The sequence below is a fragment of the Symphalangus syndactylus genome, chromosome 18 (assembly GCF_028878055.3).
Source record: "Symphalangus syndactylus isolate Jambi chromosome 18, NHGRI_mSymSyn1-v2.1_pri, whole genome shotgun sequence".
Lineage (NCBI taxonomy): Eukaryota > Metazoa > Chordata > Mammalia > Primates > Hylobatidae > Symphalangus > Symphalangus syndactylus.
Window position 1 is genome coordinate 57,355,599 of NC_072440.2, and position 26,558 is coordinate 57,382,156.

Genomic DNA, 26,558 nt, shown 5'->3' on the forward strand with positions numbered 1-26,558 from the left:
TACATCAAAACATGCCAGGTATACCTGCCAAATATGATGGAAATCTGACTAGCTATTTTTGGGAGCTGCCAAAAGACAAATGGCATATCGATTATGAGTTCTGAGTGTGCTGTGGGTCCCTGGAGAGTGGAGCAGGGTCATCGAGGGAAGGTGGGCAGCAGCTACAGAGGAGACAGGCGGGTGTTACAAGGACAAAAATGGAACGGTCTCTCTTCATAGGCCTCTTCTACTTCCTGGGCTCAATCGTGAACTTCAGCCAAGACCCAGGTGTGCATCTGAAATACATTCAGGCTGCCTGTAAAACAGGGCAGATCAAGGAGGTGGAGAGGATCTGCCGAGAGAGCAGCTGCTACAACCCAGAGCGTGTAAAGAACTTCCTGAAGGTGTGTTCCAGCGCTACCTCCTTCCATGAGCTGCCCTTGCCGATGGCAGGTGGGGCAGACCATCCTCAGGATGTCCCAGGGGTGGGAAGCTGGATCTGTCTCACCAGGGACCCCTTAGTCCCAGGGACAGAGCTCTACTTTATGGCTTAAAGTTCTAAAGTAAACTTCTATCGTTTTAAGAGCGTGGAAAGCAGCTTGAGGCTGTGCTCTAAGTATCTGGCATGTAAGTGGAGGGAGTTAGTTTATTGCTGCATTGTAATTCATCAACATCCCATTAGTGCCATTGTCAATTAGGCAGGCAAAGCTGCAGAAACAAGTAGACCACCCAGCACTAGTGTCATAAAGAACAGGAAGCCTACATCCTTATGTGGCAATCCTGGGTGGGCTGGAGGTCAGTGGGGTGACTTTCCTTCCCACTGTCCTTCAAGGACCAGGCTCATGGCTGCTTTGCCGTGTTCAGCACCTCACTTGGATGTCATCTTCCCAGTCAGCTAGAAGAAGGGAAGAGCACAGAGGAACCAGCATAGGTGGTTTTTATGGGCGAGACCTGCAAGTGGCAGATGACACTTGGATTCACGTTCCATTGGAGGAAATGAGGTCATGTGGCCACACTTAAAGCTTCAAAATGTGATCTAGGCATGGGACCACACGAGGGGAGGCATGATTGTGGTGGCCTGTGGCTGTCCTACCCAAGTGCCATCATCATCTGGGAATGGTGGCCGGGTGTGTTTCCATGGCCTGCAGCTGCGTGTCTGAAAAGGCAGCCCTTACCGCAGGTGTGCTGTTCTTGAGAATGGCCTGGTTTCTGTTGGGTTTGCACATAATGAGCTGCTTGTCTTAAATGAAAAGATATTTTTGTCCAGATTTGGAATGTTAATGCCAAATGTAGCAGTCTTTAACCAAATACTATTATCTTTCTTTCACTTATTTCCCAAAGCAAAAGCCATACCACAAAACGACAGCCTATTTAGAGCAGTCTCATTCTGAGTCTCCTATGTGTCACTCTGCTGCAGAGACAGTGCCGTCCCATGTGTGCAATGAGTCCAAGGTCTTGCTGTCTGGTTTCTCCACTCCCTGACTTGTTCTGTGCATTCTAATCCTCAGGAGGCCAAGCTCACAGACCAGCTTCCCCTCATCATCGTGTGTGATCGTTTTGGCTTTGTCCATGACCTTGTCCTGTATTTATACCACAACAACCTGCAGAGATACATTGAGATCTACGTGCAGAAGGTACTGCTGGCTCCCTGGAATGACACCCGGCTGCCTCTGGGCCCCAGTCAGTGGCAGTCTTCCCCTCAGAGGCTGCCTGTAACACCTGACATTTCAGAGACTATCATTTTGAAGGGTGGTGGGTTCGTGTGCTCAGACTGCCAGAGTAGAAGACCACAGTCCAGGAGGCTGAAACAACACACATTTATTTCTCACAGTTTTGGAAGCTGGAAGTCCATGATCAGGGTGCCGGCAGGGCTGGTTTCTGGTGAAGGCTGTCACCCAGGCTTGCAGACAGCCTCCTGGCTGTGCCCTCACAGGGCCTTTCCTCTGTGCATGTGCACTCCTGGTGCCTCTTCCTCTTCTTAGAAGGACACTAGTCCTATTACATTAGGGCCCCAACCTTGACATTGATTACCTTCTTAAACACCCTCTTTCCAAATAGAATCCCACTAGGGGTTAGGACATCAGCAGGTGAATTTTGGTGGGACACAGCGCAGTGCTAAACAGGAGCCCTTTCAGGGTTTTGCCCAAACTGTCCACGTCGTAGGAGGCTTCTAACAGTAACTTGTGTCTGCAGCATTGAAGTTACTTGACCTTGACTACCCTAGGTCAACCCTAGCCGGACCCCAGCTGTGATTGGAGGGCTGCTTGATGTGGATTGTTCTGAGGAAGTGATTAAACACTTAATCATGGCAGTGAGAGGACAGTTCTCTACTGATGAGTTGGTGGCTGAAGTAGAAAAAAGAAATAGGTAAGGTGTCCTTACTTGGTGTTTTCTCTTACCCCTGGATTCTAGTGTCTGTTGTTCTTTCTGTCTAATTCTCCAGGACTGTCTCTGTGCTGGTCGTTCATGTACACATCTTAGATTAGCAATGAGTTACTTGCTATTGGTACTGTGAAGACCTTGGGGGAAAACCTAACAGTAGAAATCAGTTTGGAAACCAGGTCCATCTTGGTCCCTAGAGCAACCTGAAGTTAATGGACTCCGAGATTTTTTGTTTGTTTCAGGAAACATCTGTCAGAGCCCTGGAGTTGCCCTCAAGACTTCCAATGGTAGCCTTGAGACTTTACGGCACCTTCCTTCTTTCAAAGGCTCAAGCTGCTGCTTCCCTGGCTGGAGTCCCGGATTCAGGAAGGCTGTGAGGAGCCTGCCACTCACAATGCACTGGCTAAAATCTACATCGACAGCAACAGCAGCCCCGAGTGCTTCCTGAGAGAGAATGCCTACTATGACAGCAGCGTTGTGGGCCACTACTGTGAGAAGCGAGACCCCCATCTGGCCTGTGTCGCCTATGAGCGGGGGCAATGTGACCTTGAGCTCATCAAGGTGGGTAGCAGATGTGCTAAGCTGCCCATGTAACCCTGGCCTCCCAGGGAAGCTTTCAAAGGTGTGCCTGTGGGGAGCTGATCAGGGCTTTCTGTGCACCTGGAGATGGCAGGTCATGAGATTATTTCCTTGTGATTCTCACAGCTTTTGAGAACTTGCTCATGTGATTTGTACACATTGTACCTGTAGACGAGTTGGCCCTGAACCTGACTTATCATCCCTCTGCTTACAGTCCTTACTGTTACCTGGTAATTTGAGGGCAGAATTGAACTCCTTGGCCTGACTCGTGAGCTTCTCTGTGGACTGCCAGCTTCCCCAACTCCCCAACTTGATCAGCCACCCATCTTGCCACCCCACCTGGAGAGGCCTGCAGTTCCCTGGGTGCCTCATGTCCCGAGTGCCCTTGTACTTCATGCCCCCTTTTTGGGGTAACCCTCTACACAAGCCCTTCCCCATCACCTGACCGATGAGTTCTTGCTGGCCCCTCCTTGAGACATCTGCCCAGGTCTTTTGCCTGCATCTGCCCAGGCTTGGATCCACATATAATTACATGTTTAGGTTGAATTGTATGAACTGTTCCTACCTAATCATTTGATCTAAAAATCCAGACATGAACAGGGCACCTATGAGGTTGGTGCCACACCAGCCTGCTTGGGCTTTTCCCGTGATACACAGGCAGACTGTGCTGCATCTGCAAACACGTGTGCACGCCACTCAGCCTTGTGCCTGGCATCTGGCACTCAACAGATCCGATCCTCACCAGGATTTAGCAAGTGCTGCACACGCTAGAACATTCCAGTGGACTGTTGGTGTTTTGGAGATCTGTTATAACATTTAGAAAAAGGTCTCCAGATCTGCCAGTGAAAGCACAGTTTACAGTTTTTAGGTCTTGAAACATTGCAGTGTTTATGCTGTTTTATACCAGTTCTAGGCTGTTCTGATAACATTTTACAGATGGTTTAAAGCTAGCTACATATGAGTACTTAAATTTAACTAAATTAAAAATTACCAGTTTAGTTCCTGTCACGCACCACATTTCAAGGGCTCAGTGGCCTCCCATGGCTAGTGGCTGTATCAGACAGAATGGGAGACAGAGCATGTCCCTGAATGCAGGAAGTCCTACTGGCCAGAGATGTGGCACATCCCTGGGAGTTGTTGTAAACTTGGAAAGGGCATTTTGAGGTAGTTTGAGTCCATTGTTAACCCTGTAGGATGCTGCTTATCCCATGTCAAAGCATAGCATCTTGCCTGGGCCCTGACTGTCCACCAAACCAATATCAGGCACACAGGGAACGAACTGGGGTGTGTCCTCCCAAGCAGCTTCTGCTGGTTGGCTGCTGTGTTACACACGAGTGTGCTCATTTCAGGTGTGCAATGAGAATTCTCTGTTCAAAAGCGAGGCCCGCTACCTGGTACGCAGAAAGGATCCGGAGCTCTGGGCTCATGTCCTTGAGGAGACCAACCCATCTAGGAGGCAGCTAATTGACCAGGTGAGGCACAGAGGTGGGTATGTCTGCGCACCTGCATTTTGCCATCTAATCATCGTTGTGGCTCAAGTGACTGGTTTCATTTTTAATTTAAAACATCTTGGCCGAGTGCAGTGGCTCACGCCTGTAATCCCAGCAATCTGGGAGGCGGAGGTGGATGGATCGCTTGAGGTCTCAGGAGTTCAAGACCAGCCTGGCCAACATGGTGAAACCCCATCTCTACTAAAAATACAAAAATTAGCCTGGCATGGTGGCACACGCCTGTAATCCCAGCTACTCGGGAGGCTGAGGCAGGAGAATCGCTTGAACCCAGGAGGTGGAGGTTGCAGTGAGCTGACATTGTGCCACTGCACTCCAGCCTGGGCGACAGAGACTCCGTCTCAAAAAAATAAATAAATAGGCTAGGCATGGTGGCTTACGCCTGTAATCCTAGCACTCTGGGAGGCCGAGGCGGGTGGATCACTTGAGATCAGGAGTTCAAGACCAGCCTGGCCAACATAGTGAAACCCTATCTCTACTAAAAATACAAAAACACGCTGTGTGGCGCACGCCTGTAATCCCAGCTACTCAGGAGGCTGAGGCAGGAGAATCACTTGAACCCAGGAGGTGGAGGTTGCAGGAAGCCGAGATCGCACACCACTGCACTCCAGCCTGGGCAACTGGGTGAGACTCTGTCTCAAAAAAATTAAATAAATAAATAAAACATCTTAGCCCTTATGAACCTTCTCCCCTGCAGAAATAGCTTGCCTAAAAATAGCTTGATTCCCCAGGGTGAGCTGACTTGGAACTGTTTACTGGCCAAGGGCATAGAGTTGGCCCTTGGATCCAAAGCAGGGATATGCAGCCCAGGAAGAGAGTACCTGATGGCACGCCTGCATGCTGGGCCCAGCTCAGCCCCTGTGGACAGAGGTGAAGTAGTTTTCAAGGCTGTCTCAGCTGACTTCCCTTTGTTGAGGAACTCTTTATGCCCCTGTGACTATCCAGCACCTCCTTGGAGATGGGGCAGAGTGCTGGGGCCAGGGGTCATTATTGGGTGTGGCCTGGCAGGTGGGAGTCTGCCTTGGCCTCTGGGAGGGCTTCCCACAGCCCTGTGGAAGAGCCTCCCCTCCAGTCACAGCCTCACAGACATTCGCAGATAGTGCCTCTGCTGCCTTCAGCACTGTCCCTAGGTGCTGGGCAGACTGTTTAGGGGTGGGGCAAGAGCAGTGTTGGAACAAAACCCTCGTCCAACAAATGGCTTCAGCCCTGAGAATAGGACCAGTTAAAACTCCTACCTCCCTCGTACACATTGCCAGCCTGCTGGACCGGTGCTTTCGAAAGGCTTGAGGGCTGGATTTGACCTTTATCTCTACTGAATTTTATCCTCTCGTTTTCTGTCCACTGTTCCCTCAAGCCTGTGCCACTACTTTTTTAAACTTTTTATTTTGAAATACTTTGAGATTTCTGGAAGGTCATGTTGTTTTGAATCTCTGTTTCAACTTTGGACTTACCCATCCAAATCTAATAAAAATATTAAACAACACAATATTCTACTAGGGATCTACATCCAGGTTGCCAGACATCAGACATTTCTCCAGGTATAGTCCAGCCACCTGGTATACCTTGAAGGTGACTTCATGTTGGCACTGGGGAAGGGCCACTTTAACACTGCACCATACCAGAGCCACCGGGGGCCTCTTGTCTTCCTGTTTCTGGGGAGAGCTGCTGGTCTTTCATTATCTCTGCTGTAATTGGATATCTGTAGCCACCTCCTGGTGGGAAATTCAACTGCAATGCTCATGTAATCCAGAGCACATAATAACAAAGGGAGGCTGCTTTTAGTGTCTGGAGTGGAACCTCATTATGAAGTTTACTGAGAGCAGTGTCCTGAGGCAACCTTAGGTGGGGCATCCTGTACTTACTCAAACAGACGGTAGAAGTTTATTTTTGCCCTTAAAACAACCTGTGTGTATTTACTTAAGTTGCTCCAAGGTTTTCTTTCTTTCTTTTTTTTTTTTTTTTTTTTTTTCTTTTTTTGAGACGGAGTTTTGCTCTTCACCAGGCTGGAGTGCAATGGCGTGATCTCGGCTCACTGCAACCTCCGCCTCCCAGGTTCAAGTGATTCTCCTGCCTCAGCCTCCTGAGTAGCTGGGATTACAGGTGCCTGCCACCACGCCCGGCTAATTTTTGTATTTTTAGTAGAGATGGGGTTTCACCTTGTTGGCCAGGCTGGTCTCGAACTCTTTTTTTTTTTTTTTTTTTTTTTGAGACAGAGTCTCACTTTGTCGCCCAGGCTGGAGTACAGTGGTGCGATCTCGGCTCACTGCAAGCTCCACCTCCCGGGTTCACGCCATTCTTCTGCCTCAGCCTCCTGAGTAGCTGGGACTACAGGCACCCGCCACCATGCCCGGCTAATTTTTTGTATTTTTAGTAGAGCCGGGGTTTCACCGTGTTAGCCAGGATGGTCTCGATCTCCTGACCTCATGATCCGCCCGTCTTGGCCTCCCAAAGTGCTGGGATTACAGGCGTGAGACACCACGGCCGGCCTCCAAGGTTTTCAAGAATTGACAGTTAGATGTCACTGTAGGAAGTGTACCTTCTTCTTTGGATGGACTTGTGCTGTGTCCTGGTGCCCCTTTCCCTCAGGCATACCCTTTTGGTTCCTCAGCTGCTGGGAGAGCTCCTGTTCTCAAACTCTTCAGCCTCCTTGTTGTGGTTATTACAAACTCCACAGAGGTAGAACTTTTGCATCTTATGGTACCATTGAGTTCACAAAGACTAGCAGAAAGGTGGACTGGACTGACCTTGACCCTAGGTTCCTTTAAGGCCCCTCAAGATTGCTAGGTGAAAGTTCATGGTCAGAGGGCTGTGTTAGCCATGAAAGACCTTCCAGAGATGTCTCTTCTGTCTCATTGATACACGGCTGTTGCCCACCCCTGAGGAGAACCAGAAACTTGGCAAAAATATTAGATCCTCGAAGTCACTGAAGGTGCCTGGTCCAAAGTGCAAAGAGAACAGTGCTGGCGTTCCAAATGGGAAATGTCACATGGGAAGTGTACTCTTTGGAAAACTATCTTTCCACCCTATTTGTAAGTGTTTTTATATGTGAGACACCTGTAATTGGAGGAGGAGTGGCACAGCCAGTCTTTTGTTGGTCGGAAATTTCCTTCAGATTGTGGTTCTGAGTGGCATCCGGTGTGAAGGCACGTGGCTCTGCAGCTCTGGCTGTGGACTGTGCCACAGCAGTGGCAGCGCTCTCTGCTAGTAAGAGGCTGCTGGAAGCCCTTGCAGTGTCTTCATTAGAGAAGTGGAGCCATATTTGCTATTAGTGGCTTTAAGAGACAAATCTAAAAGGAGACATTCATTTCAAAATGCCTAGTGCACTGGTCATTGGAGCAGAGTAAGAGTCTGTGTAGCACATTTGATATGAGAGAAAAACTAATTGTCAAAATAGAGCAAACTGAGAATTTCCTGAAATTAACTTTGAAAACCCTTCCTTTGTTACATTAAGAAGTCTCCCATTTTCTCTGTGTCTATTCCAGACCATCTTGGAGGAGTCCTTCCCTTCTGTTTAGCTTCAAAGATACAGTCTTGAATTGACTTTAATCAAGTTCTTTCAATTGCTTTTTAAAACCAGGTGGTACAGACAGCATTGTCAGAAACACGAGATCCTGAAGAGATTTCGGTCACTGTCAAAGCCTTTATGACAGCCGACCTGCCTAATGAACTGATTGAACTGCTGGAGAAGATAGTTCTGGATAACTCTGTCTTCAGCGAGCACAGGTGAGGCTATGCCAGGAGCAGCTGTGGACACAGGCAGATTCAAACATCTGCTTGATACTCATCTTCTGTTACAATCTCGTACCGCTTCACCCATCCAGCCTGCCCATTGGCTGCTGCTCAGACATGCCAATCTTCTTACCCCCTCCTCTATCTCAGTCTAGCCCTTCCCGTATTAGCTCCTGCCTGTCTCAGAGCCCAGCCTCAGTTTCACATTTTCCAGGAGCCTGCACTCCTCTTACTGCTCTGGCCCACACTGTCCTTTCACACAATGCCCAGAGAAGGCGAGCTGGCATTTTATGAAAGTCTCATGTGGCCTAAGGATGTGTTGAACTCTTCAAATCATGGTGAACAAAGCTTGGAAAAAGGTGACAGGAGAACTAGATCTGGTCATGTATCAGGGAAGACTTGCCAGAAGTATAATGTAGAAGCCAGATGAGCAGGAGCTGTGGCAGAGGCAGCCGCACGGGCCCGGCATCATAGAGGTGGGAGTGCGTGCTTCTGCATGGACTGGCACTATAGAGGTGGGAGTGCGTGCTTCTTTTGCATGGGCAGGCACCATAGAGGTAAGAGTGCGTGCTGCCGCATGGACCGGCATCATAGAGGTGGGAGTGCGTGCTTCCACATGGACCGGCACTTTAGAGGTGGAAGTGCATGGTTCTTTTGCATGGGCAGGCACCATAGAGGTAAGAGTGCGTGCTTCCGCATGGGCCAGCCACCCAGGGTTCCTCTCCACTTCAAAATTCACCATCAGAGATTCTGTGTCAGATTTTAATCAACTCACATCATAAGTGCAGCTGTAAAGATTTAATTATGAGATTTATTTTGTAGGCCAGAAAGGCTGTCAAGGGCTGTAGTATTATAGAGAGGAATTTGTGTGTGTGTTTTTAAACTTGGAGATGCTATATGGTAATGGTATATGGAATGTGAAATTATATTTTAATGGAATCATAAACCCTGACTAATGACAGGATGCCAGGATTAAGGTGCCTGAGGTGGCTAGAATATTCTGTCTTGCTGCCTGATCAACTCCTTTGATAGTTGTTAGTTTGTGGGTACTTCCAGGCACTTAAACAGGTGGCTGTAGCTCTGCTGTCTTCTTAAACACTCACTTCTCAAACATGCAGGTAACCTCAAGTTCGTGCTCTTCCTTCTGTGATGATTTCACCAGACAGTTTTATGTGTAGGTAAAAATAGCCTTGGCTGGGCATAGTGGCTCACGCCTGTAATCCCAGCACTTTGGGAGGCCAGGAGTTTGAGACAAGCCTGGCCAGCATGGGTGAAACCCTTTCTCTACTAAAAATAAAAATTTAGCCAGGCATGATGGCAGGTGCCTGTAATCCCAGCTACTCGGGAGGCTGAGGCAGGAGAATCGCTTGAGCCTGGGAGGTGGAGGTTGCAGTGAGCCGAGATGGCGCCACTATACTCTAGCCTGGGCGACAGAGTGAGACTCTGTTTCAAAAAAAAAAAAAAAAAAAAGCAAAATATATTATTTTTAGAGTATATACTTGGAAGAATATATTTATGACCTAATAAATTATTAAACCAGTCACAGAAACCAGAAACCATAAATAAACCTTTAGTGAAAAACCAGTAAGACCGTATTAAACTTAAGCACTTTATCATAAAGAAGATGGATGAATGAGAAGCTACAAATGGGGAGAAGATATTTGCAACACAACCAACAAAAAATTAGTAGGGAAAAGTTGTAATAAAAGAAAAACACAAGCAACCCAGTGAGAAACCAAGCAGAATGCTTGAGCAGGCCCTCCCGTGAGAGGAAGGGCGGCTTGTGAACCTAAGGCAAGAATTCAGCCTCATCAGCCACCAAGGAGGCACAGAGTGAGGCCACAGTGCATCATCCGATGCTTTGTTACTCCTGCCAGAGCAGCAGGAACCCCACTCTCCTCATCAGTGCTGATGAGGATGTTGAGCAGCTGGACCTCTTATGTGCCCCTGCTGGGAATGCGTGTTACATTTGGAAACAGTTTGGTGAAAAAAGATGCACACAGCCAGCAATTTCCTCTCTTCCTTATGAGCCCTAAAGGAACTCAGCTCATTTGTATGAGGAGATGTGCAGGGATACTCAAGGCAAAGCTCTAAGAGCGATCCAGATAACCATCAATAAGTAGGTTGTAGTACAGTCATACAGTGGCATACCAGATAGCATTAGAAATGAACACTGTACAGCTGCATGGATGACTCTTAGCACCTAACTTTAAAATTCTTTTTTATAAAACCACCATACAGTAAAAATGACCTTCTGGAAGGGGATGGGGAATGCAGTGCTAGGAATTTTAACACAAGTGTAGATTTGTAGAATCATCACAGTCGGGATACAAACAATTCCATCAACCCTTTAACACTCCCTTGTGCTAGCTACCATGTATATTATACATTCCCCCAAACCTCAACCCCCAACCCTGGCTACCACCTGCCATACTAGTTTTGCATTTTCAAGAATGTCATGTAAATGGAATCACGTGGTATAGACTCCTTTGTGATGGGCTTCTTTCACCCAGGGTGACGACGCCTTTGAGATTCATCCAAGTTGGTGAGTGCATCGCATCAGCCTTACATTCTTTTTTGTCACTGAATGATATTCTGTTGTACGAATGTACCACAGTATCTCTTCACCCATCAAAGTACATTTGGGTGGTTTTCAGTTTGAGGTGATTATGAATACATCTGCTGTGAACATTTGTGTCCAGATTTTTGTTTAAACATACCCAATCACATGGTATATTTACTGTTTAAGAAACTGCCTAACTATTGTTTTCCAGAATGGCTGTGTCATTTTGCATTCCCACCAGCAATATGTGAGAGTTCCAGTCACTCTTCATCTTTAGCAGCACCTGGTATATTGGTATTTTGTATCTCAGCCAGTCTCATAAATGTATAGCAGTCTGCCATTGTGGTTTCAATTTGCATTGCCCTAGTGGCTAATGATGATGAACAACTTTTTATGTGCTCAGTTACCATCCGTAGATCCTCTTTGGTGAAGTGTCTCTTGAAATCTGTTGCCTGTTTTTTAATTGGGTTGTTTGGTTTTTTGTTGAGTTTTCAGAGTTCTTTGTATGTTCTGGATACAAGTCCTTTGTTGGATATGTGATTTCCATATGTTCTCTCATTCTGTAGATTTTCTTTTATTTTCTTAATAGTGTCATTAACAGAACAAAAGTTATAATTTTGATGAAGTCCAATTCATAAACTTTTCTTTTATGGACTGTGCTTTGGTGTTAAATCAAGAACTCTGTTAATACTCCTAGGTCACAGAGATTTTCTGTTATTTCCTTCTAAAAGTGTCATATTTTTTTCATTTTATATTTAGATTCATTATCCAATAAAGTGTGAAGTTTGGGTGAGGTTCAGCTTTTTGCATATGAATGTCCAGTTTATTCCAGCATTATTTGTTAAAAATACTCTTTCTCCATGGAATTGCTTTTGCATCTCTGTCAAAAATCAATTGGCCAGATAGTGTAATTCTTCCACCTTTGTTCCTTTTTTCTTTCTTTCTTTTTTTTAAATAGGGTCTCCCTCTGTCACCCAGGCTGGAGTGCTGTGGCATGAACATGGCTCACTGCGCCCCAACTTCCTAGGCTGAAGCAGTCCTCCCATCTCAGCCTCCTGAGTAGCTGCATGTGTGCACCACCAGGCCTGGCTAATTTTTTTTTTTTTGGTAGAGGCAGGATCTTGCCGTATTGCCCAGGCTAGTCTCAAACCCTTAGGCTCAAGCACTCCTCCCACCTTGGCCTCCCAAAGTGCTGGGATTACAGGTGTCAGCCACTATGCCTGGGCTCAACTTTATTCTTTTTCAAAATTGTTTTAGCTATTGTAGTTCCTTTGCCTATCTATATAAATTTCAGAATTAGCTTGTCTATATGTTCAAGAAAATCTGCTGGAACTGGAACTGCATGAAATCTATGGACCAATTTAGGGAGAATTGATATCTTTACTATGTTGATTCTATGAAAGTGATATGTCTCTCCATTTATTTAGATCTTTGATTTCTTTCAACAGCAGTTTATAGTTTTTGGCATATAGGTCATATGTAGATTTTATTAGATTTATAATTATTTCATATTTTTGGAAGTATTTTAAATAGATTTTTGTTTACAGTTGTTCACTGAAAAACATTGTCAGTATATAGAAATACAATTGATTTTTGTATGTTGGCCTTGTATTCTACAACCTTGCTAAACTCATTTATTGGTGTTTTTTTTTTTTTTTTGTAGATTTCTCCAGTTTTTTTTAATCAATCGTGTTGGCTGCAAATTGGGACAGTTTTTTTTTTGTTTTGTTTTTTGTTTTTTTTTGAGATGGAGTCTCTCTCTGTCGCCCAGGCTGGAGTGCAGTGGTGCAATCTTGGCTCACTGCAACCTCTGCCTCCTGGGTTCATGCCATTCTCCTGCCTCAGCCTCCCCAGTAGCTGGGACTACAGGTGCCCGCCACCATGCCCAGCTAATTTTTTATATTTTTAGTAGAGACGGGGTTTACCATGTTAGCCAGGATGGTCTTGATCTCCTGACCTCGTGATCTGCCCGCCTCAGCCTCCCAAAGTGCTAGGATTACAGGTGTGAGCTACCGGGGACAGTTTTATTTCTTCCTAATCTAGTGCTGCCTGCGCTTTCTTTGTGATTCATTATAGAAAAGAAACTTTTTGTTTCTTTTGTTGCCTAAATGCCTTAACCAGAACCTCCAGCACAAATAGAAGTGTGGAGAGTGGACATCCCTGCCTCGTTCCTGATTCTCGGGGAAAGTGTCCAGACTCTGTTACTTATGATGTTAGCAGTGGGCTTTTTGTAGATGTACTTTCTCAGATTGAGGAAGTTTCCTTCTATTTCTAGTTGAGAGTTTTTCTCATTAATAGGTGTTAGATTTTGTCAGATGCTTTTTCTGAATCATTTGATAATGATGTAGTATTTCTTTTTTAGATTCTTGATATGTGGTGTGTTACACTGATTTTCTTCCACATTTTTGAATTGTATGAAAGTTTTGCAAGAATGCATCTATTATAATTAAAGCAAAGGAAAGTTCAAGAAATGCAAAGTGACCTGGTGTGGTGGCTCACACCTGTAATCCCAGCACTTTGTGGGGGCAGGGTGGGAGGATCACTTGAGGCCAGGAGTTTGAGACCAGCTGGGCAACATAGCAAGACCCCATATCGAAATTTTTTAAAAGTTAAAAAAAAAATGCAAAGCTGCCTATATTGCTTAGAAATACAGTAGATGTGATAAAGCTATAATGAATCACAAAGAAAGCACAGGTAGGAAAATAGGTACCTCTACAGCAGAATCCAGAGGCTGGGCTCTAAAAAGCCATAGCAGCCCTACCAGTGATTTGATTGGCACATTCTGATTCTCTTACCTGTGCTTTCCCAAGACTTTGCTATATTGTTTCTTTTTAGATCCCAAATACTTCACAAATACTCTGTTGTATTTACTTATCAGTTATGTATGTGTATATTAATTACCTTTTTGAAAAAACTGGGGGTCTGGGGATGCCTGACCTGCCAAAAAATGGTTTGTACAGCCTTCATTCCTGGGATGCCGTGCTGACCACCCTCTCTCCTCAGGAATCTACAGAATCTGTTGATCCTGACTGCCATCAAGGCAAACCGCACACGGGTCATGGAGTACATCAGCCGCCTGGACAACTATGACGCACTGGATGTCGCAAGCATCGCTGTCAGCAGCGCACTGTATGAGGAGGCCTTCACCGTCTTCCACAAGTTTGATATGAATGCCTCAGCAATCCAGGTGGGCTGCTGAGTGCAAGCATGTTGGACCTAGCACCTTCTGCCATATCACGAGTGCGCCCTGCAAGCCCTTGTCCTCTCCAAGGGTGTCAGACCCTCTGGTTGTCCAGCGCATCTCTTCGTGCTCTTCTCTGCTCCTCACCAGCAACCCATCTTCCCAGCCTGCTGGCCCCTTGTCTTGACCTTCTCTGCGAGTGCTCCTTCCATTGGCTGTTAGTCTGCCCCTTCCCTATCACTCCCCAGCACTCCCTTGGACTTGGGTACCTGACCCAATGTCATTGGTCAGCCCTGGTGACACAAACGTTTGATTTTCAGAGGCACTCACATCTTACCCTCAGTGACAACCATTCCAGCCCTCTGCACCATGCTACTCACCCCCTATACTCCCCATTCCCCCATCTCCTCAGCAGGAGCTTTTCAGGATCCAAGGTCATGTTCCCAGAGCAGGCCCTCCTGCCCTCCCTGCCTGCCCCTCTACCTCCCCAAGAACTCTTCTTCTTTAAACTGCATCCCTTTCTTTCCAGTCTATGAGCCTTTTCTGGTTTTATTTCCAAATCAGTTCTAAACCACAGGACATCTCACCTGAACTGCTGTCCTACCAATTATCTTTATATCCTTGCCTCTTCCTTTACCTTATTTCTATACCTGCTGTGAAACCCCCAATTCAGGAGCCCTTCTTTTGTGCCCCCTCATGGGCTCTGGCCTTGCTTTGAGACAGACCAGCTCATCATATTAGGGGACACCACCTCCACTACTATATAGTGGTGGCCCTCACTGTCACGCAGTCTGCCAGGCTGCTCAGCAAGCCTGTTTCTGCCTGGTGAGCAATCTTATTCCCCACAGCCATTCTTGTGAACTCTTTTACAGTTTCTATGCTCTGTTGCAATCTTTCCTCCCAAGGTCAGGAGCAAGTCCCAGGTCCTACCCCCAGCCCAGAAAGCTTAACCTGGCTATCTCCATCTCTGTGCCACTTTGTTGGAGTGTCTCTTCTTTGTTCAGCATCCCCCTTCTCATATAATAGCTCTTGTCTCTTCCCTCAACCTATCCATCTGAGAAATACTTAGTACCTGATTGCTTCTGACTAAATTGAAATGGTCATGCAGCTTTAGGCAGAACAGGGAACCAAACAAAAATGTGTCTGTTTTTTGGAGCTGACGAGGTGTTGCAGAGAATGGAAGTCCTCTCATAACCCCTAGGTCCTGATTGAGCACATTGGAAACCTGGACCGGGCATATGAGTTTGCGGAGAGATGCAATGAGCCTGCTGTGTGGAGTCAGCTGGCCCAAGCCCAGCTCCAGAAAGATTTGGTGAAGGAGGCCATCGACTCCTATATCAGAGGGGATGACCCTTCCTCTTACCTGGAAGTTGTTCAGGCAGCCAGCAGGAGCAGTAAGTGAATCCCCTCTCCCTGGGGCTCTGCATCTCACTGATGCAAAACCTGGCTGAAGCAAGAAGTTGAAGAGATTATCACAAATCTCTATGTATGATGTATCCAGAGATATCAGAGGGCACATCTACATGAAAGTTTCCCACAAGAGTCTGAGATAAACATTATTCTGTTATTGACACCGGCTCTTTAGTTGACTATTGCCCTCCTTTACAAGATGAGGTCATTTAAGCACACTAGATATGTCAATATCGCCACTGTAGTAATTTTAGTCAGTGACAGGCCCACAATTCCCAGGGATCTTCTGGTGTTTCAAGTTGATTGTGGCACTGACCTCTCTGATGTCCAGAACAAGCGTTCCGTCTCCTGGCAAAGTCTTTTCTAAGGGAGGCGGCCTCAGTGTGGCTCTGCCCCTCCCCTCCTCCCTTCTGAGCTACGGATCTGCTTAGTGAGCGTAATCAAGACCTCCTAGAGATTATCTGGAGTCTGAGTTCCCAGTGAGACATAACAGGAGGGTAAATGTGTCTGGCTGAGGACAGAATGGGAGGAATTGAGCCCTTGTTTAAAATTATTAGCTCTGGGTTAACCTATCTTTGTTTTCTGTCTTTAGACAACTGGGAGGATCTAGTTAAATTTCTGCAGATGGCCAGGAAAAAGGGCCATGAGTCCTATATAGAGACTGAACTTATTTTTGCCTTGGCTAAAACCAGCCGTCTTTCTGAGCTACAAGATTTTATTAATGGACCCAACAATGCCCACATCCAGCAGGTAGGCCATGCCCCCTGGGGGCTGTGCACTGCCAGTCAGATTTAGGTCCAGGGACGTTCCTCAGAGCAGCAGTCCCGAGCTTTTTTGGCACCAGGGACTGGTTTCGTCAAAGACAGTTTTTCCACAGACAGGTCGGGGGTGGTTTGAGGATGATTCAAGTGCATTACATTTATTGTCCACTTTATTTCTACTGTTACCGTATTGTAATATATAATGAAATAATTCTACAACTCACCATAATGTAGACTCAGTGGGAGCCCTGAGTTTATTTTCCTGCAACTAGATGGTCCCATCTGGGGATGATGGAGACAGTGACAGATCAGCAGGCATTAGGTTTTCATAAGAAGCGTGCAACGTAGATCCCTTGCACGTGCTGTTCACAATAGGGTTTGTGCTCTGTGAGAATCTAATGCCGCTGCTGATCTAACAGGAGGCGGAGCTCAGGCAGTAATGCAAGCAATGAGGAGCAGCTGTAAATACAGATGAAGCTTCACTCGCTTGCCTCCTGCTATGGTGCCCAATTCCTAACAGGCCACAGACCAGCAGTGGTCCGTGGCGTGGGGGTTGGGGACCGCTGCCTTAGTGTGATGCTGATAAAGATCGTGAGAAGCAAGCCACACGAGGAAGTAAGTAACCTGTTGCTATTATTGGTATGGAAATTGAGACCCATGGAATTTTGACATGCCCTTGGCTGTACACATCAGAATAATTCTCCTAGAAGAGATGTGAAGACTTACATCCAGGTGTTCTGTTTACTACAAGAAAACAAAATTAATTGAGTCAGAGTTAATAATCTGGATGCATAAAATAAATATTGAAAATTAGTAGGCCGGGCATGGTGGCTCATGCCTGTAATCCCAGCACTTTGGGAGGATGAGGTGGGTGGATCACCTGTGGTCAGGAATTTGAGACCAACCTGGTCAATATGGCAAAACCCTGTCTCTACTAAAAATACCAAAATTATCCAGGCCTGGTGGCACACGCCTGTAGTCCCAGCTACTCAGAAGGCTGAGGCAGGAGAATTGCTTGAATCCGGGAGGTGGAGGTTGCAGTGAGCCGAGATAGCACCACTACACTCCAGCCTGGGTGACAGAGCGAGACTCCGTCTCAAAAAAAAAAAAAAAAATTAGTAGCTTATGTCATCAAAAATCAGATAACATAATGGGGAAGAAAACATTCCTTTTTTAATAGGAATAAAGCCAAAATGTTTAAATAAACCTTAACCGTAAATAAAAGATCTAAATAATCGTGGAGTCTGCCATGTAGATAAAATGTTACCCTTGGAAAATGTGATGCAGAGATATGAAGAGATAATGGAATGTATTATAACTCTATATTAATTACAAGTGCACTCTTCTTGGAGGAATGCGTGCAATTTATTGAAATGAATAGCAACAAAGTGGGCCGGGCACAGTGGCTCATGCCTGTAATCCCAGCACTTTGGGAGGCCGAGGTGGGAGAATCGCTTGGGCACAGGAGTTCAAGACCAGCCTGGGAAACATAATGAGACCCCCATCTCTAAAAAGGAAAAAAATAAAAAAATAACAAAATGAACTTTGAGCTTTTTATTTCAAAATAAGTTCCAAGTAGTTGTTGGGGCTGGGCACGGTGGCTCACACCTCTAATCCCAACTCTGGGAGATAGAGGTGGAAAGATCACTTGAGCCCAGGAGTTCAAGACCAGCCTGGACAACATAGTGAGACCCCCATCTCTATTAAAAAAACTAAAAAATATTAGCCGAGTGTGTGGCATCCACTTGTAATCACAGCTACTTGGAAGGCTGAAGTGGGAAGATCACTTGAGCCCAGGAGGTCAAGGCTGCGGTGAGCTGTGATCGGGGCACTGCACTCCAGCCTAGGCAACAGAGGGAGACCCTGTCTTTAAAAAACAAACAAATAACAAAAAGAAAACAAAGGGGTGAAGGGCCTGTAATCCAAGCACTTTGGGAGGCCAAGGCAAGTGGATCACTTGAGGTCAGGAGTTCAAGACCAGCTCAGGCAAAATGGAGAAACCCCATCTCTACCAAAAATACAAAAATTAACCAGGCATTGTGGCACATCCTGTAGTCCCAGCTATTTGGGAGGCTGAGGTGGGAGAATCACTGGAGCCTGGGAAGTCAAGACTGTAATGAGCTGTGATCATGCCACTGCACTCCAACCTGGGTGACAGAGTGAGAACCCTGTGTCAAAAAAAAAAAAAAAAAAATGGTTGGAAATTAGATTAAAGTTTTGAAAGGTGTTAAAAGTTCATCATGTAATTCTGTAACCAAGTAAAATTCCAGATGAAAGAATTAAAGGTAAAAATTGAGCTTTTCCTTAAAATTTTTTTTAAATATGTATTTGAATTTTTGCCTGAGAAAGGAATTTTTAAACATGTAAGCAGTGGAAGAAAGCATAAAGGAAAATATCAGTTCAGCTAATACATAAATATTTGAAATATACCTGTAGAGTTTTATTATTTCTAAACATGGACCTCTAAGTCTAGATGTAAAAATCTATCCCAAGAAAGTAGAAAAGATCCACATAGCTTTACCTATAAATATTTAATCATTGCAGCATGATTATGCAAATAAAAATCAAAAGCCAATGTCTGGCAAAAGGAAATAGTACTTTTGTTTTGAAACAGGGTTTCCTCTGTCACCCAGGCTGCAGTGCAGTGGCACGATCTCAGCTCACTGCATCCTCGACCTCCTGAGCTCAAGCCATCCTGCCACCTCAGCCTCCCGAGTAGCTGGGACCACAGATGCACGCCACCACTCCCAGCTAATTTTTGTATTTTTGGTAGAGACAGGGTTTCACCATGTTGCCCAGGCTGGTCTCAAACTCCTGTGCTCAAACCATCCGCCCGCCTCAGCCTCCCAAAGTGCTGGAATTACAGGGGTGAGCCACCGTGCTTGGCCAAGAAATAGTTAAATAACAACATCCATCAATGGAGTATAAAACTGATAAGGACAGTGAACAACTCTGGGATTTGGAATTGGCAATATCATATTGCTTTTCTTTTACTTGCCTGTGTTTGCAAAGTTTGTTTTTTTTTTAATCAGTGATCATGTAACTTTAGAAATTGCCCTTATAATCCAAAAAGTAGTTAAAATAATAGAAAACAAAGCCTTGCCCCCAATCCCCCTCTGGGTTAGTAACAGGGTTCTCCTGAATCAGAGGTGCTGTGGGCCAGAGCAGAAGCTCCCTCACATAGGTCTGGCTGGGTGGGGCAGAGGCACACCTGGCTCTTTAACCTATGTTCATAGTGACCCCAGGCCTGACAAGCTCTCTGCCTTCTGCTGTCGCCTCCTGAGACAGGGGCCAGTAACTTCAGCCTGGGGGCCAGATCCCAGCCCATCGCCTGGTTTGTATACGTTTCCCACAGTCTGGCATCTGCTGACTGCAACTCCACAATGTCATTTAACTCATTTTCCCTGTGTTTCCTGTAAATTGGCAGTAACAAGTCTTACATGGTTACCCCTTTGATAGAATACTTCATTTATGCATTCATCACCTTTTATTAAGCATCAGCTGTGTGCCAGAGTAGGGGCTATGGATATAGCAGGGAAAATAGTGATTGGATTTCTGCCCCATGAATCATAAGATTCTTAAAAATACTGTGATCTATTAAATGGTGAGTATAAGGAGCTAAGTGAAGCAGGGCAGGGATAGGAAGTGTTGGAACAGTGTGGGTGTGACAGTGGACATTCCGGTTTTAGAAAGGGCCCCTGGGTAAGTGCTGAGTCTGTACACCTCTGGGAAGGAGCCCTTAGAACAAGACAACGGGGCAAGTGCAAGGATCCTGTGAGGAGCATTGTGGGGTGCAGGAGCCCCTGGCTGGAGCACAGCCATCCAGCGAGAGAGGCTTGGTGAGCAGTAGGAAGAGGCAGCTGTTGGCCTCTGCGAGTCAGGACTTCAGGGGTCATCGTCAGGACTCTGGCTTCTCTGGCTTCTGCTCTGGGTGAGACTGGACATTTTGAGCAGAGGAGGAAAATGATCTGGTCTAGGGGTCAACGGAACGCCTCTGGCTGCTATGCTACAAACAGAGAAAAGGACAATGGTGGAGCAGGGAATGCATAGAGGAGGATGGTGCAGTGATGTCGCAAGGGGCAGCAACAGCAGATAAAATGGGCAAGGCAAGTGCAAAGCGTAGTCAGCTTCTGGATGTGTGTTGAAGGCAGAGCTGGCAGGGTGTGCTGCCAAATGGGGTGTGAGAAGAGAAGCAGTGAGGGTGGGTCAAGTTTGGGGGTGTGGGGGTCATGCTTACCAATGTGGGGACAGTGTGTGAGGACTGCCTGGGGGCATCAGGACTCATATTCGGACAAGTCGGACCTCTAGTAGATGCCATGTGGATCTGTCCAGCTGGAAGTAGGAGTTAGGTTTTAGAGGAGAAGCCCAGACTAGAGATGTGCATGGGCAGCCTCCAGGGACAGGCAGCACCCACAGCCACCACCTGTGTGGGAGAGCATGGCAGTGGGGGTATGGGGCTCGGGGGCGATGGGCCAAAGAAGCCAGAGCACCCCAAAGCCCCACAGCAGGGAGAGGAGGAGATGGAGACTGGCCAGCGAGATGGGAGAAAAGCAGGCAGCGGTGTCCAGAAAACCATGTCTGCATCTGTCTGGAGGAGCAGTGACCCTGGCAGAGAGGCTGGCAGAAGCCTGATTGGAGTGGATTGCAGAGAGAATAGGAAGACGGGACAACTGTTACGGACACACAGATACTCCCTGAGAACTGTGCTTTGATGGGAAGCATGGAAACAGGCTGACAGCCCCCAGGTAGGTTGAGGGCAGAGCAAGTTGGATTAGTTTTATTTTATTTATTTTTGAGATGGAGTTTCGCTCTTGTCTCCCAAGCTAGAGTGCAATGGTGCAATCTCAGCTCACTGCAACCTCTGCCTCCCAGGTTCAAGCCATTCTCCTGCCTCAGCCTCCTGAGTAGCTGGGATTACAGGTGCCCGCCACCACGCTCAGCTAGTTTTTCTATTTGTAGTAGAGACAAGGTTTCACCATATTGGCCAGGCTGGTCTCGAACTCCTGACCTCAGGTGATCCACCTGCCTCGGCCTCTCAAAATGCTGGGATTACAGGTGTGAGCCACTGTGCCTGGCCAGTTTTGTTTTGTTTTAAACTAGAGAAAAGAACAGTGGTTCTTCAAGCTTGTCAGAGTGGATGAATGCAGAAGGTGATGCTGATGCAGGGATTTGCTGAAACCCTGACATGGAGCATGTGGAGAGGGGGTCAGGGACATCCATGGAGCAGGCCTTGGTGGCATAGGAAGGACATCCACGGACACTGTGCTGTGAAAGGCTCTCCTGATAGTTTGTTTTCTCAGGAAAAGGGAAGCCAAATACTCAGCTTGAGGAATCGTTAGAGCTTTGAGAAGAGAAGGAGATATGAAAGAGTTAACATGAGAGATGCCATGGATGATGGAAGGAGGGGTGGCAGGAGAGGTGCTATGGATGACAGGCGTGTAGGGGTGGTACAGGAGGTGCCATGGATGATGGAAGTAGGGTAGTGCAGGAGATGCCATGGATGATGGAAAGAGGCGAGGTGCCGTGGATGACGGAAGGAGGGGTGGTGGGGGAGGTGCCGTGGATGACAGAAGGAGGGGTGGTGGGGGAGGTGCCGTGGATGACGGAAGGAGGGGTGGTGTGGGAGGTGCCATGGATGGCAGAAATAGGATGGGTAGTGTTGCCAGCGCATTTGATATTAGCCTTCATGAATTTAGAGAGACCCATCAGCACTTTGGGGTTCTGCTGTCTGTGTTTAGCTCTGCAGCCACAGGTATGGAAAGGACAGAGAACTAGCTCTGAGCAGGACTGAGAACAATCAGAAGAGTCAAGGGTGAGTGCCAGGAGCTGTCCAGCATGATCTGGGGCCACCAGCTGGGGCAAGTGCAACTTGGGCATGGACAGAGCTGCAGGAATTCAGTCCAGTCACTGGACTGGTGGAGTTGAGGCGCTCAGGATGGTGAGCTGGGCAGTGCTAGGCAGAGTAGGTACTTGTGGCAGGGTCCCAGGGCTGGCATCTCTTTTCTGAGGTGTAAGGTATGGCTATGGCAGTGACTTGTTCTTGTGAGCAGAACAAGGTCCCCAGCTCATAGGAAGTCAAATAAATTGCCAGAGAATGAAAAAGATTTGTAAATAGCATCAGGAACTAGGGGCTGGTGAGTGATACCTGACACAAGATGGGTTGTGAACGGTTTTTATTGAGGAGGAAGGGGAGCGGCTTGGAAGCAGCAAGGAGCACACCTTCTCAGCCCAGGCCCAGTGGGGTGCAGAAGTGGTAGGTGACAGCCGGGGCCTGAGAGGTGCCAGAACGCAGGGTTATATAGGAGCAGGCAGGTAGAAGCACCCCCTGAGGTGGAGGAGGGTGTCCAGGGACTAGAAAGCCAAGGCCAACTTCATCTGGTCACTGGTACGATCAGAAAGATGCTTACCACTCTAGCAAACAGAAAAATACCTCTGCCATCTAGGAACTTAAAAGCAACTCTGGAGAAATCTTCCCATTGAAGAGTGTCTCAGTCCAGCTACCCTATTATCCGTAGGTTGGAGACCGCTGTTATGAGGAGGGAATGTACGTGGCTGCCAAGCTGCTCTATAGCAATGTTTCTAACTTTGCCCGCCTGGCTTCCACCTTGGTTCACCTCGGTGAGTATCAGGCAGCAGTGGACAACAGCCGCAAGGCCAGCAGCACCCGGACGTGGAAGGAGGTGAGCTGCGGGCAACTGCAGACGGCAGAGTGTGCTCTGGACAGGCGCGCTCTCCGTGTCCTTTGCGTTCTGCTCGGTACTCTTCTGGGTGCCGGTCTCTTGCCCAGGCAGGGTCTGAACCCTTGGGATTCTCAGAGCCTCTAGGCTAGTGTTTGTAGTTGGAACAGAGGCCCCAGAGAATCCGATGTCAAACCAGTTGGCCCTTAGAGGTAGCCTTAATAGCATGGAATTATCAGTATTATAAGTATTTTCATAACACTTTTTAATCATGTCACCTTATTTGCATAATCAGTGTAAATTTACATTATTGGTCCTTTGTGGCGAACTGGTAAATTGTCTGGAGGCTCTCTGATAATATCAGAATCATCTTTAAGTAGAAAAAACTGCGAAGAAATATCCAAAACAGCATTAGCCTAAAGGTCCAATGTCAAGGCCTTTTGTTTGTTTGTTTGTTTTGTTTTTGTTTTTGAAATGGAGTCTAGTTCTGTTGCCCAGGCTGGAGTACAGTGGCACGATCTCGGCTCACTGCAAGCTCCGCCTCCCGGATTCACACAATTCTCCTGCCTCAGCCCCCCGAGTAGCTGGGACTACAGGCGCCCGCCACCACGCCCGGCTAATTTTTTTGCGTTTTTTAGTAGAGTCGGGTTTTCACCATGTTAGCCAGGATGGTCTCGATCTCCTGACCTCATGATCCGCCCGTCTCGGCCTCCCAAAGTGCTGGGATTACAGGCATGAGCCACTCCGCCCAGCCAAGGCCTTTGTTAATGTATGCATTACAACTCTACCCTGCTGTTTAAGATGAATAGGCAGAGTTGCAGGAAAAGATGTTGCCAATATTATGCGAGGAATATGTCATCATGCAGAATGTATGATGTAATTCCACTGTGTTTATGTGGGAGATTTGTCAGGGTGCTGGTGTACGCATCACACATAGGAAACAGTGGGCCAAAGATTATATCTCAAGTTAATGACAGTGGCTTATGTGATTATTTTTGTTTATCTTCATGTTCTGCTTTCTCTACCTTGGGAACATGTGCTGTGTATAGAAGGTGGGAGAAGTAGGGAAATTGCACGGCACACCCAGCTCTGTGGTGTAGGGTTGGTCCTGTCAGCCCTCTCAGGGAGCGCAGCTGAAGGGCTTCTCTGTACAGGGGAATTCTGCACTTCTCAAGGCTTGTTATCATTAAGTATACATACTCTACAGTGCAGAAAACAAAAGTAGTGTAAAAAATTATTAAAGCAAGCTCCCCCATGAAAACAACACTCAGATGAGATGCACTCTGATGGTCATTATTTTTTAGCCTTCATTTTCAAACCCCAAACCTGAAATTCCAGTATGACTTTCCCGCCACCTGAACAAAACTCAGGGCCTAAGAAGTAATGCACAAACTTTCTTCTTTCCATGGTGTCAAGCACCCCCTTGGCCTGCAGATTACAAATGTCGTATTTTTTCCTCCCAGTCTTGTACAATTCATCCTAGAGTTAGCTACTTGTTCAGAATCCAACTTAAAACACCCCACTGGCTGGTATTTCTGCATTTGCAACTGTGTGCCTTGTAAGTCAGCTGCTGTGGTGCTGTGTCCTGTCTTGGGGACCCTCATGCTTGCCCTCCGTCCCCTAGGTGTGCTTTGCCTGTGTGGATGGACAGGAGTTCCGCTTCGCACAGCTGTGTGGTCTTCACATCGTCATTCATGCAGATGAGCTGGAGGAGCTGATGTGCTATTACCAGGTGACCAGATGATCTCTGCTGGTAATGCAGATGACAAGTGATGCCTAAACACTCCACAGAGAGGCATGGTCATCCCCTTAGCTCGTGACCGTCACAGTGTTGCATTTGCAGAAATGAAGCATGGCCCTGAGGGGAAGATTCATGTGTTAGACGGTCATTTATAAACTAAATTCAATCGCCTTGTTAGCTATCCTCGACCTCATGGCTGGCTGGAATTTTGTGTTTTTAAGTTCTCTCTATCCTCTTGTGTTATTGGGCTTTCAGAAACCCAGTCAGTGGCTTGCATGACGGGAACAACCCTTGGAGGGTTGCTGAGAATACTGGGCTGCTGGTGGCAGAGCTCTCCATAGCCTAGTTACCCACAGTGTGCAGCCCCAGGAGTCTGTTTATCAAGTGCCTTAGGGACAAAGCACAGGCAAGAGAGGGAACCCCACCTGGACCCTTTGGAAGAGTGGGGCCCTGTGTGTTCATGCTGTAGGTAGGCTCTCTTGAGTGGTTGGTAGACAGTGATTTGTGTGTTTAGGGACCTGGGCTTCCACCTGTGGGATTCCTAGAGCCACATGACAACTCCAGGTATGGTTAGTCAAGGCAGACGAAGATGGGATGTGACTCTGCTCAGCTGTGTCACCATGGCCATGGAACTTGAGCCCCAAACCCCTAACTACGTGAGACGTTGTCTGGAGGGGCTCGCAGCAGCGCCAGAGTGTCCAGATATTAGCTGGGTGTGATGGCTTTTCAATGAGAAATGCTTTCCCACCCCCAGAGAGGCGCCTGAGAAATGAACTGGAAAGCCAACAGGGAGGGTAATCAAGCAGTACAGGGCTGACAAAAGAACAATCTAGTCAGCAAATCTTTGAGTACCCACTGTGTGCTAGGTATTATTCTCAATAATTGTGTCAGTGAACAAAACAGAAAAGCTTCTATTTAATTGAATTGGCATTCAGCAAGGTTGGCAGGCAAGCAACAAACCTAATGAATAATTATATAGTGTGTTTGAAGGTGATCAGTTATAGAGGAAAATGGAGCCGGTTTGAGGGCATGGGAGTGCCTGGATGGAGTTTCATAAAGGGGTGGTCAAGGCAGCAGCAATTGAGGGGGTGACATTTGAGCAAAGAACTGAAGAAATGGAAGGATTTGGTCATGGGAACATTTGAGGGAAGGGTCAGTGGCCAGGCGAAGTCCTGAGGCAGGAGTGTGCTGTGTATTCAAGGAAGGGGCCAGAGATGGGGCAGAGAGGCTGACGGAGGGCCAGATCTCAGGCCGTTAGGAAGGTCACGGGCTGTACTTGGGATGGGTGCAGGGCTGTCGGGGGTAAAACGATCATGGTGGCTCATGTGCTGAGACCACCTACTTGAGTAGGGACAGCAGCCAGGAGAGCAGCTAGAGGCTGTTGCAGTGGTCTAGGCGAGAAGGGACAGTGACTCTGACTCGGGTGGTGGTGACAGGGCGAGAGGTGATCAGGCCATCAGGATTGGGTGTGTGCTTTGAATGAGCAGCCACCTTGATATGCTAATGCACTGATGTGGAGTGAGAGAGAAAAGCCAAGGATAACTCCGTTTGGTTTTGGCTTGAACAAGTAGAAATAACGGAGTTATCACCAGTGGATGAGGGGAAGACTGAAGGTGCAGCGTGGGAGGGAAGGACAAGAATTACTTTTTGGACACATGGTGCTAAGCCTTGAGCTGCCCACTGGATGTTCAGGTGGGAGCATCATATAGGCAGCTGGAGACAGATCTGGAGCTCCACAGAGGAGGAGCCTAGCTAGAGCAGTGAACCTGGAGTTGCTGACATATAGGTGATCCACATCCATCTATGTTTGCCTATAGTCTCCTGGGGATGAGTGTAGGTGAAAAGACCAGACTGCCCAACAAGGGTGGGCTGAGGAGGAGAGCAGGAGTAGCCAGTACAGTGGGAAGAAAACCCAGAGAGTGTGCTGGCCCCTGGATGCACCAGAGAGGAGGGACCGGTCAGCAGGGCCAGGGCCTGCTGCTGAGCAGACAGCAGGATGGCAGGGCCAGGGGGCTGCTCGTGACCTGGAGCTTGGGGGAGACTCAGCC

The 26,558-nt window shown here is 47.2% G+C and overlaps 1 protein-coding gene across 4 annotated transcripts in view; it reads left to right on the forward strand.

Moving 5' to 3' along the window:
- CLTCL1 (clathrin heavy chain like 1) overlaps positions 1-26,558 on the forward strand; it is a 111,956-nt gene that overhangs the window by 67,113 nt on the left and 18,285 nt on the right. For all 4 annotated transcript variants that reach the window (XM_055253582.2, XM_055253583.2, XM_063623338.1 and 1 more), the window contains exons 14-24: positions 220-383; positions 1,488-1,613; positions 2,204-2,346; positions 2,688-2,922; positions 4,290-4,412; positions 8,026-8,171; positions 13,744-13,927; positions 15,123-15,315; positions 15,924-16,081; positions 22,608-22,772; positions 24,394-24,501. In XM_055253582.2, coding sequence (XP_055109557.2) covers positions 220-383; positions 1,488-1,613; positions 2,204-2,346; positions 2,688-2,922; positions 4,290-4,412; positions 8,026-8,171; positions 13,744-13,927; positions 15,123-15,315; positions 15,924-16,081; positions 22,608-22,772; positions 24,394-24,501 — 1,745 coding nt within the window. The remainder of the gene's footprint in view (positions 1-219; positions 384-1,487; positions 1,614-2,203; positions 2,347-2,687; positions 2,923-4,289; positions 4,413-8,025; positions 8,172-13,743; positions 13,928-15,122; positions 15,316-15,923; positions 16,082-22,607; positions 22,773-24,393; positions 24,502-26,558) is intronic.